This window comes from Meleagris gallopavo, chromosome 14 (genome assembly GCF_000146605.3).
Source record: "Meleagris gallopavo isolate NT-WF06-2002-E0010 breed Aviagen turkey brand Nicholas breeding stock chromosome 14, Turkey_5.1, whole genome shotgun sequence".
NCBI classification, from domain to species: domain Eukaryota; kingdom Metazoa; phylum Chordata; class Aves; order Galliformes; family Phasianidae; genus Meleagris; species Meleagris gallopavo.
The window spans coordinates 4,312,054-4,324,197 of NC_015024.2; the positions used below are offsets into that span (position 1 = coordinate 4,312,054).

General features: G+C 35.5%; 1 protein-coding gene across 1 annotated transcript in view; it reads left to right on the forward strand.

Moving 5' to 3' along the window:
* Window positions 1-2,827: 2,827 nt before the first annotated feature.
* SYN2 (synapsin II) overlaps window positions 2,828-12,144 on the forward strand; it is a 121,114-nt gene continuing 111,797 nt past the window's right edge. Inside the window, exon 1 of the mRNA XM_031555504.1 lies at window positions 2,828-2,910. Within this exon, the coding sequence (XP_031411364.1) occupies window positions 2,828-2,910 (83 nt within the window). The remainder of the gene's footprint in view (window positions 2,911-12,144) is intronic.

Genomic DNA, 12,144 nt, shown 5'->3' on the forward strand with positions numbered 1-12,144 from the left:
TATATATATATATATATATTCCCCAATTACACACTCAGTGATAGAAAATGAATGCTTGATTTTTGGAAAAAATACAGCAGCAGATTTTTGCAGGTCAGGCTAATAATTTCTTTGTTAGTGCTAAAATTGGAGTTGGAGTGTTAAAAACAAACTACAAAGCACAGCCAGTTTTCAGATATATTCAGAATGTTCTGTTACAAATGATGTGGCTTGCTAATTGCTTTTAAATTAGGGTATTTGTGCCTATGATGATTATTGCAAAGCATCATTAGTGTCTAACAACTGGAGTAGTGTCCTAATTGGAGTTTGATTTTCAGAAGTACTTGAGGATTTGGTGCTGTGGACTTGCAATCTTATTTTAAAACATCCTTATCAATGTATATCACCATGCCATCCTCCCAAGAGATGTGAAGTATTGGTTGACTACACTTCATAAATTGGGTATGTTTTAGTGGGATTGATTAAGTCATTTCTCAATCTAATATCATTTCTGAGATGCTGTTTCAGGATTTCTGTAATGTTTTGTTTTTGCATTGAGTTCAGCATTAATGGGTAAAAAAAGAAAAAATCAAGCTACTGATTGAGAAGCAGCCATTTACACAGTCTGCAATATTCAAAATGGGGGTCGAGGGGGGAGGAGGAGGGGGAAGAAAGAGCACATATTGTATTTCTGTACATCAGGATGCTGTTAGGCCCCTCAGATATTCTTTCATCACTAGAAAATCAGAAATAAAAAATGTCTTGATAGCTAGTTTTAAGTTGCTGGGGAGGCTTAAAATGCTTTGATGTTGGTATAGCTTAAGTTTGGTAAGCACACATATAGGTGCTAGTGTGTGCAAATAGATTGCAGTAATTGACATCATCTTGAACAGCAAGCTTCTCTATGCTGAAGTAATTTTCAGAAATAACCTGCAAATGTATATGCAAGAGACAGTAATATAATCCCTCTCTTTTTAGTTTTTTTGTCTTGTAGCTATAAAAACAGACCTTTTAACATTAGGACTATCTCCATTTAGCTGATTTTACTACAAAGTTCCTTCTTTTTCTGTACCACACATCCAGTAACACCTTTGTAATATCACAGTCAAAACTGATTGAAAGCTTCCCAAAGTCAAGTGAGAACATCAGAATCTCACTCCTCTCTTTGTGACCCAGTTCATGCTTTTCTGCTATGTAGCCTCGGTTAGATGCTGCTTCATCATCATCTTTTTCCCTTGGGCTGTCACCAGCTTCTGGTGACCGTGCAGCTCTGTGCCTCCAGTGGGAAGATTGACACCCAAATAAACAAGTGACTATAGCTGCTGAGATATAAGCAAGTGGGGAGAAAGCAAAAACTAAAACAAATGCCTAAAAAACATTTCTAATGCACAGATGATTTAACATGAAAGAGAGAAGTTATTTTCTGACTTCTGTTTACTTTACTCTGGGTAGGGAGCTGTGAAACTTGTCAATGGAGGCAGAGCTGTAGGAAAGTCTGCAGCTGGTAGGTGAGGTGGCTTTTGGGGTTCTGTTGTGTTTTTCATTATCTGTTCATCACAAGATCAGTTTCTTTCCCAAGCGGTGGAGCTCTGCCTCCTGTTTAATTTGAATAGAGTGGCTGTAAGTAATTTTTTTTTACAAGCCATAATATGAATTAGTCAAATCAACATCATATGTGCAACTGCTTGGCATCTGTTTGTATTTCCATCTCAGTGTTATTAGACACATTAAGAAAGTTTACCTTTTAACTTTCCATATTAGATAATAATGATTGCTTGTTTAGTCCAATAATTTCAATAAAGCAGAACTGTAGGAGGAACAAAAACCTGTCAAACTCATTTGCAAACAATAGAAAGGAGTAAAACTTCCTGCTTTTGTTCTGTATAATCTATAATATACTCTTCTTGCAAGGTTGACTGGAGCTGAGTTAAAAAGTTAATGTTGCTTTTATTATGGCTTCCTGTAAATTTTATAGAAGCTTATTTTAAGAAAAGAAGAGATCTTGACGTTTTTGTGGCGGTGAGATGTTATTTAGTAATATTTTACTGACTCTGACATTTCCTTCCATTCAATTTGGATTGATAAAGAATTGGTTGTTCTTTTTTGATGCATTTGGAAAAGAGAGGTTCCTGATCTATCTGTAATTTAGGTCAATTGTTATTTTATATATTTTTTGCAAATTGTTAGCTTCCTTCCTGAAGTAATCAGTTGTATTCTTCTAAGTATTTACAGTCACTGTAATAGATATGGGACTCTTCTGTAATCAACAACATTTTTTTTTGTCATTTTAGATATATATTGCTACTGCAGATTTGTTTATCTAAGCTTTTTAAAGCGTTCTGTACAGTATTATGCTGATTAAATTTTTTCTGTCAAAATTCAAACATTCATCTCTTTAATCCTTTTCCAGAAGGAGATTAGCAATAGCATGTCTTCCATCAGCCAAAGACATTACATTTCAGAACCAGAAATTCCTTGAAATACTTTTTGTTTTGCTTTTTTTTTCTTGCTCAATATTATATATTATATATATAATATATATAATTCTGATTCAAAATGGGAGAAAAAAGATTGCTTAGAATGTTTTAAATAAAACTTTTCTTTAGAGCTCTCAATATTACCTTTTTGTTCCTGTTGACACATTTGCATTACTCACGTCTTCCAATACTGACTCAGGATACTCAGTTTTGAAGAATTCTTTTACTATTTACACATGCAATTTATATTGACTTTTTTTCTGTTAAAACAGCTATTCAGTGTTTCTGCAACTGTACTCCATTGGCAAAGTGCATGTGTTGCAGCATTTATACGTAATACTTAGTCTAATACACATTTTGTGATCTGCACCATGACTTCATTTTGTCAGCCTGAGGTTGACAGAGAGGTGATCATTGCTGCAGTACTTTCTGTCCTTTCTTTAGAAGCCAGTGAGTAAGCAGCTGGATTTTTTTCAGGCAGTTTGCCACGACTGGAGAACTGAGGCATGGAATCTCTTGGGAGAAGGTCTTTGGGAAGGGGTGTCACTAAAATTTCTTCATGACTTTTGACAGTCAGAATTTTATGTATGGATGAAGTGAGGGAGATCAAAGAATCCTGTCTTTAATAGTCAAATGACTGAGAAAGGAGTGTTTTGGTGTCCTTGTTGTTGCCAGAAACGGAGCACATTTTAACAGAGACCCATCAGGTAGATTACCTGAATTACAAACTGAAATAATCTGAGTGTCACAAAAAAGAGCAAATATTTTAAGGTTTATAGCAGGGAAGCATACTAAGAGTTGGTGTATCCTGGCTTCTTAGTCCAGGGTTATTTTAAAGGAGTCTGTAGCAGGTGATTAAGAGAGCCAACTTAAGGAAATTATACCTCTGACAAAAGCAGTGGAATTTCTAAATGGCTGGAGAATTAATGTAAGGATGTGGAGAACTGCCTTCTAAGCGGTGCACCACACATTGTTGCATCCTTCTGAGGCTATCGCTGTGCGGCAGCGTTCTGCCTAAACCAGCTGGTAAACTGTTAAATGTTTCTCTTCTCTGCTGAACAACATAGCATGTGATATAGTGGTATGTAACACTGCCAGCAGCAACAGGACTGCAGGGCAGCAGGTGCTTAGCTGAACACTTGGATGGAAAATGGGAACGGCTCAGCATGGAACTGGCAGCAGGGTTTTAGGGTGTACCATATGCATACAGAGATGCTTGCAAAGAAATAGCAAATCTAGATTTACTCCACACTACGGAGGTGTCCCTTTTGATATTGTTAATCGTTGTTAAGTAGTGAGGAGCCAACCAGCTGCTTCTTCCTGAAAAGATCTCTCAGTACTTTCATAATAAATCTTTTTTATAACAGTAAAGGCAGGAACACAAGGAATGTGAAGTATCCAAAGAGTTGTAGAAAATGCTTAACTAACTTAAAAAAAAAAAAAATGCTTTTCTAAGTTGTAAAATGATTAGATGAAATAATCAATAAGTATCTATTTCCCTTTGAAGTAAAACTGTCTGTAAGTATTTTTCGATTGTTTTTTAATTTTATAAGGTTAAATGGATTATAAGATTCCATTCCTCCCTCATTTGTGCTGGAATTGCCCAGGAGGGACTGGGAGGACAGAACAAGCCTTACTTTTATCAGAAGTTGAACTAAGTTTTACAGTAAAAGCAGTATGCATATGTATGAGATTCATCAGGCTAAATACATCTGCTGTCTTTTCTAATCTTATCTGTTATGCTTTTTTCCCTGTATCCATAAGAAATGCATACAAATACTAATTTTTTTTTCCCTGCAATTTAGCAAGATATCAAGTGCAGCATAGGTGTTATCAGGTATTATTAGGTGCTAGATGCAGTTAATGAGACTGGGAAATGATCACACTAACAACCAGCATTTGTAATTCTATGAAAATCCGGTGGAGGATGTGCTTGAAAATGTGTAACACCTTGTGTTAACTGTTTCATATTTTACATTGCAACTACTTTGCATCTGTGAGACAGATGAGCTATATGAGTAAGGTTGTAGCCTTTCGTTACTAAAACAAGTCTCTATTACTTCTACCTATCTTGATCATGGTGATTATATGCATAAGATATTTCAGTGACTTTTGACAACATTACTCAGTACTACTTACATGTCTTTTGATAGCTTTCCTTGCATTTAATAGTGGATGCTGCTAATAGGCTAATAGTGTTTTGTGAACAGGTGCTGGCAATAGCTAGTAGCACAATTCCAAGCAGGTGTTCTCAACATAGCTCATCAGGTGGGAGCTGAATTTGATGTGAAAGTATATTGTGTGAAGTACTACGTTTCCAAAAGCAATGAGATTAATTTTGGAAATGCTGTTCAATACAACAGCCACTAAGTTTCCAACGGAAATGCAGGAGCAAAATTCTACCAGTTACCATCTATGGGTTTGTTGTCACCTAAGTGAAATTATATTCAGGAACTAATTACAGGATTTTGGCTACTTAGTTTTAATTTGACTGGTATGATTTCTTGTTTGTTTTGTTGCCTTTGTTTTTATCAGCTGCTTGTGATTTTGCAATAATCAAATTCACCAGGATGTATTTTGCCCAAATCATGCTTTATTCTTCCTGAACTGAAATTAGTAAAGTTGGTACTCAGCAGATAAAACAACTTGATTCAGCTCTACCAAACAGAATTTAAATGTGAAGGTTGGTTATCTAAGCTGCAAAGTTCTGCTGCTAATGGAAATACTTGCTTTATTTCAGGCACTTTTATGCTTAAGTGCCTAAATTGTGGAGATTTAGGTGCGATTACAGTGGAAAACCTGTTACAAGGTTGAAGAACGTATTTAGGGATAGAGCAAAACTGTTGCAGCTTTTTACTAAATAAATGCAATTCAGAAAAAACACAGATAACAAGCTTTTAGCGATTGATAGCTTATGTAGTATTTGAAGTAGAAAAATATTTCTATTGATATTCATGTACCTACTTAATGAATCAACTGAATCTGATTATACTGCTGACCAACTGTCCTTGTCCTTCAAGGGAGAGGTCGAATCTTGAAGATCAAGGTGTGTCTGTGTCATCTAGCTGAGATTAATGCACTGCAGGATTCTAGGCATAGGCCACTGATTGCTGTGATTTTCAGTCATCTTTGCTACTTCACTTTTTTTGTACCAACCAGGTTTGATGTCTTGATACGTGAAGCTGTTCGCTGATCAGTTAAGTAAGAATTAAGATAAAAATGATAAAAATTTAAAGTGTCTGTGATGGCATTACTTATAATTTTGGATGGTGTTGCAATTCTACTTGGATCGTAACAGAGTAACGCAGGAGAGCAAGTGGGCAATTGCTCTTTGCTCACTGTGCTACTTTTCTACTTACTTGCCAGCAGTCAGCATGGGTCTTATGACTTGTTTTGCTCGGATGAGTAGGCACAGGCCTAGGCATCAGTATTTATGTGTAGTTAAATTGTGATGGTTGTGAGAGGTATAGAAATGCTGCTTTGATCAGTTTTTTTCTTCTCTGTAGCAGTCACATATTTGAATTTAGATGACAGATTTGTGATTTTAAGTTTCAGACAAACTGTTCACAAAAGAAGTATTAGAACATCTTTGCTTTGGCATTTGAGCAAAATCAATCTTAACAAGGTGCCAACCACTTGAGTGAGCTGGGCACCACGGAAGTCCATTCTGCTGTGCACCACTTCATAGAGGGAGATCCCAGGGTTGAAGCTGGTCACTTCACCATCTGTTAGAAAATAAATCCAACTACCTTGCTTAAGTAATGAAGTCGATGTACTTTTTATACTGAATTCAGCCCAAAGTATCTTATGATGAGAATTACAGGGAAATATTTTGATACAAATATAAATTTGTAATCTGTGTCTGAAGGCAATAATATGTACATTACTTATGATCCTTATTTTTCATGTGAAAATACACACCTGTGACTTTCCTCCAGGGATAATTTTCTTTCCTAGTTACAATCAGTTTATGTACAAATAACTGATGGCAGATCTCTGTTGGTATGATGCAGGAACCTTTGGACAACACTGAGTAGAACAAAATGCTTTGCACATTTATAAACATCTCCATACTAAGTGTGTGTATGTGTAGGCTGTCTGTTTAGGTGTGTGTATAAAACAAGTCCAGCCCAGAGAGACTTTGTCAATTTGTGTAGCTGCTATACATCCTGTCTGGAAACAGGGGAAGTTGTTATTTAGCAAACTTTAGCTATATATTGGTCTAACAAACATTTAAAACACATTATGTGATATGTCACATAATTCTTCAGATTAGAAAATGTGCGCTTCTGTAAAGGACAGTTTAAGATACTTTAAAAATTATTTGATGTAAATAAGTTTTCTAGAGGATAAATTTCTCTCTTCTAATTCCATATGTGAGCTATCACCTTTATAGCTGTAAAAGAAAGTGGCATAGTGTGTAATGAGATCCTTTTATATTCACAAGGGAAAGAAAAACAGTTATTCTTTCTTAAAATTGAATGCATTTACTGACTTCAAACATGTGGTACTATGAAAACATCCTCTTAGGTTTTAATGCTGTTGCAAATAGATTATTGAGGTATCTGCTGTGTCTCATTGCAGTGGGCCTTTTGGTATGTCCTTGCTTTTGTCTGTTTTATTAATCAACTTGTACTATACTCATCATAGAAGTAACAGGGATGTAAAAATGTAGACGCAATAATAAAAATGAGGAAGAGTTGAGAAACACCATAGTGGACAGAACAGAAAGAAGGTATGAATCATCCCCTTTTATAGAATCCCTGGCAGTCTTTTATGTTTATATTCTAAATGAATTGGCAGTGTATTGAACTCCTTTCATTAGTCTCCCTTTTAACTCCCCTTTCAGTACAAACACATTGTCATTCAACTCATGCTCTTCTCTTTTTTTTTTTTTTAAACCTTTGAGTTTTTCCTTCTCTGCAGGCTTTCTTATGCTGCTACCTGTACTGACTTGTTTCTAATTAAAGCTGTGAAATTTAGGTGTGACCATGAGCATTCAGTCACATACAAATACTTACCTAAAAACAAGGAGGCCCTTGTAATTGAGAGAATTTTACAAGCCTTGAAATTCTTATGCATGTCTTGCTATAAAGTTGTATAGACCAAATGAGATTTTACTTCTCATAACTTCTTATTTCAGACATCCTCTAGGGACTTTTTCATATTTTCAAGCACACTAAAGACACTTGTGTATTTGTGAAAGGGGATGAAATAATCATAATTTCATATGCAAAATCAAGCCAAGGACTGAAGGAATTTAGAAGATGTTCCACTGTGGCATTAGAAAAGAACGAAAAATGATAGCAAAATGCTCATTTAATACTCTAGTTTTAAAGACAGTTGTTATGTGAAGTAAGCTTGTGGTTTGCAAAAAGTAAATTAAGGTTACATTCTGTTTTGTAGTGAGCATGTTGTTAAGAAAGGAACTGGCCTTGTCCCACACAAAATGAACAACATAAAGTGAGAGTGATGGATGAGAATAGCATCTGTGGCTATATGGGGTAGAGGAGGAATAATTAGCTCCCTGTCTGCTACTCTTCTGGAGTACAGTAATATACAAATGGATGTGTGCTCTTTGGGACAGGGTTTTTCTTTTTGCTGAAAAAGGCTGGAAGCCATATGTAGGCAGATAAGGAAGTCAGCACAATTTTAGTGAGTGTGTGGGGGAAGGGGCAGACATCTGCTGATTTGCCTTCAGCTGTAGAATCTCTAAAGCGAGCGTGTCTTTGAAGCCATAATAGAAATTTCAGTGGGGAAAACATGTAGAGAGAGAGCCTATTGCTGTGGCAATTGTTTCCTTTCTATTCTTGTGGGGATGACAGCCTCAAAAGAGTAATAAAACTAATGAAAAAAATATAGGCATTGCTTTTTGTCTAAACCAGTTTATGCATACCAAACTGCTGGAAAAACAGAAGCATTGCTAGTTCTAGGCATTCAGATACAGTAAAATCCCTCATAAAATAGTACTTCATCAGAACATGAGACTTCTAAAAAATATTAGTTATGAGAATGAAAGTAGATGAAGTAAAATATTTTTAAAATTTTCTTCCATTTAAAAAGTTATTTTTTCCCAAACAGCTTCAAGTATGAGTTTGTTTTTCTCATTTTCAGCCAGTTCAAATTTTCTAGGCTCATGTCATTAACTGAGAAGTCTGTTAAGAGTATTAATGATGGACATAAGTAAATCTATACCCAGTTTGGTACCTGATTTTTATTGATTGTTTAGCCCAAATCATCTTTAGCCATTGGGCTTATCTTTCTTATGGGGTACATATAATCTGCATTAATGATTTAACAATTATTTTGAACTTATATATAACTTGGTTTTAGGGAAGGAATTTGCAGCATTCTTTTGTCTGGGCTGACGACTTTATTGTTGAAATTCTCTTGCGTGTTAAATCTGCCAGGCACAGGCTGGTGCTTGATATGCAGGTGTTCGTGCATTTCTCTTTCTAAACCAGCTAAGCAAATTACACAGATGAAAGATAAAGTAGGCAAAAATGAGCAGTGCTTACACTTTTTCCTATTTTTTTTTTTTCCTAACAGATACGGAGCTCTGAGAGCGCTTTGCCTTCAGCTGAAATTAAAAAAAAAAATTCTTCCTCTAATTAAGATCACTACTATTGAAACTAACTGTGCTATTCATGTGTGAGATACAAATGCCTTCCCTCTAAAATGTTTCTTTGATGTAAACTCCTTTGTTGTAATGGGTACTCTGAAATCAGAGACCTCAGAAGCCACGGGTGCATAACCTACAAAGATCAAGTGGAGGGGAATTGTCTGTCTTATTCAGATTAATACATCACTGTGTTCTATTCAGATTAATGTAGCATTATCATTTGTTAGAAGATGATATTCGTCATCAATTATTCTATATGCATGTACTTAAATGCTTCTTGGAACTCGATAGTAGTGATCTACTATTGCTATGTAATGTTAAATTCTGAGTCATTTGTGTTTGATAAATGTATCCTTCTCCAAGGCATGAGTAGTGTGCAAGTGACTTGAGCATGTGATACTAACTTCTGCAGTGAGTCATGGAGCGAAACAAGAGCAAGAATAATTTTGGTTTAGGATTTTACATAATCAAAACCTTGCCTTGGGTTTTTCTTTTTGTTTGAGAATCCTTTCTGAAATAATATCTTGTATTTGAGAGAGAGAGAGAGAATTGTGTAAGGAAGGTAAACTGTTTTACATAGGACCATGTGTTAGGGAGGTATACTTTTAGTTTTCTTACTTGTCATTTGTTGTTCCCCTGAGCTATCAAACTGACTTGACTGTTTTCCTTTGTTCTGTTAATTGACCTTTGATTCTTCGGACCTTTTTAGTTTTAATTTATATTATACTCAAAATTGTACTCAAAATTGAGTAAGTGTTATGATATGTCTTTTGTAGTCTAATATTTTTCAGAGTAAAAAGCATGTGTATCTTGTAACTATAGGTTACGTACCTGTTCATTTATCGTGCCTAAGGATTGACTTGCTTGGACGAAATTCATCAAAGGAGAGGGCCCAGTTGTTTTCATCAGCTTCATAAAGCTTTTTCTCCTCATTTTTACTTTTTTTTTTTAATTTAGATTTTATCTTTATCATTGCAATGAAGTATAATATACATCATTGTCCTCAACTTTTTCTGGAGATTGATTTAAATAGGTCTTTATAATTGCATTGAGGTTTTTAAAAATGCCAAACTTTAGATGGCAATAATGCTACAGATAATCAGAGCTTTAGCATTCTTACCTTATAGCATTACAAAAATAAATCATTGTCATTATTCTCCTCTTCTTTCATTGATATCTGTAGAGCTTTTCTTTTTCAGTTTCATTGTAGTCTCATGTCACAACACTGGAAAATCTGGCTAGGCATTAGAATTCAGGTGATGAAGATCTTAAAAGAGTTGGTGAGCCAGGCTGCAGAGGGAATATTGGATTTGTCTGGCCTAGAATAAATGTTGTTTCAAGAAATTTCTGTATTTATTTAATAAAATTAAATTATCTGTAAATGAAGGCGCTTGTTAAAAGCATCAGAACCATTTGCTTTAGGTATCTTTTATACTGCAGGTTAATCATTTTCATTTGATTTCTTTAAAAAAAAAGTTTGTGTTACTAACAATTTGCCATCCTATAGAGCCATGCTATTTGTTGAAGATTGCAAGATGCATAAAGATGGATTTTGTGGATCTATTTTCCTTTCAGGTCACATGCCTTTGCTGTCATTTAAAGTAAGATTTTGTCCTCACCTTCCTGCTGCTTCACTGCCAGCACAAATGTTCTTAGGATAGACATATAACTGCTAGACTGCAGCCCAAACTTCCTCGTTAGCTTTTTAGTGAAGCTATGTGGATGGTGTACTGGGATGGCAATGTGCAGCTGCAGCCACTGCGAGGGCCAAGGAAATTGATTGGTTTTGGTAGCACTGGCTTCTAAAGTCCACTTTAAATGGTTGTGAGTTTCTTGACTCTCTGGATTGTTCCTCTCTGGCTTTGTTCTTTCTTCATGAAGGGCATGAGCAAAAAGTCAAGTTGCTCCAGGTGAGGTTTAGATGAGATATCAGGAAGTCATTATCATGGAAGAGGTGGTTGGGCATTGGAGTGGACTACAAAGGCAGGTGGTGGGATTCCCACCCCTGGAAGTCTGGAATGAATTTGTTTGTATGTATAATGGCAGAAATGTGAAGCCCAGGAAAAATATAGTTAAGCTATAGATCACTGACAAAGTTTGTTTAAAAAAGAAGAAGAAAGGGGAAAAAAGCTAGTTATATTCAGCATATTTTTGCTATGCTTTCACTAGGAGGTTAGGCAACAGATGACAATAGCTGTTGATACAAGTTTCACTGTGTTAATTTACCTTCTGTCATCCTGGTGATGGTTTGCAAAATACCATGTAATTAGTGATTCTTGACTCTGATACAGTACTTGCACGCTTAGAAAGAAAGCCAGGATCTTATAGTCAAAGGAAATTTGACGTGCCTATGTCAGCAGACATCTACAAATATGCAATATGTTTATATAGGCATATACAGACATAACTACCGTTCAATTTCAGGTAAGATTTCTGTTGTCGAAATAGCCAGTATAGCCTGAAACAGAAGTACTGCAAGTAAAGTTTAGAACTGTACAGAACAATCACAAAATTGTTGACAAGGTTCTTCAAAATTTAATATAAAACTTGGTACTGCATGTACAAGAAGGGTGAAACTCAGACCCCTTCAAAACATCTTGAAAAAATAAAGCAGAGGAAAGGAAAAAAAACAAGAAGAGAAAGGAAACTTATTCTAAAACCTTGGTCTGAAACAAGAAGGGTTGAACAATATTTTGTGTGACCAAAAGGGAAGCAGAAAGCACGAAGGAAACCTTAGTCAGCCTGTATCTCACTTTACAGGAAATGCTTAGGTGTCTAGCTGAGGTGGAAGTCTGACAACAGTGGTACAACTTCTATGTAAGAAAATAATTTTGTCTCTAGGAGACTCAAGTCTTTAGTACCAGTGTCAGCAAAACATGAGAGAAGACTGTGAAGAACTCTTTTGGGGAAAAAGGAGATGCCAGTTCAGAGAAGAATAATGATAGTTTTTTATCTTTCTTGACAGTTTTGTGAATTTATTGTCTTTCCTTTTTTTTTTTTTTCAAACCTATTGACTAGTAATTTCAATTTCATCAGCTAAGTCTGTGTCAGTCAAAACTGCTTGTT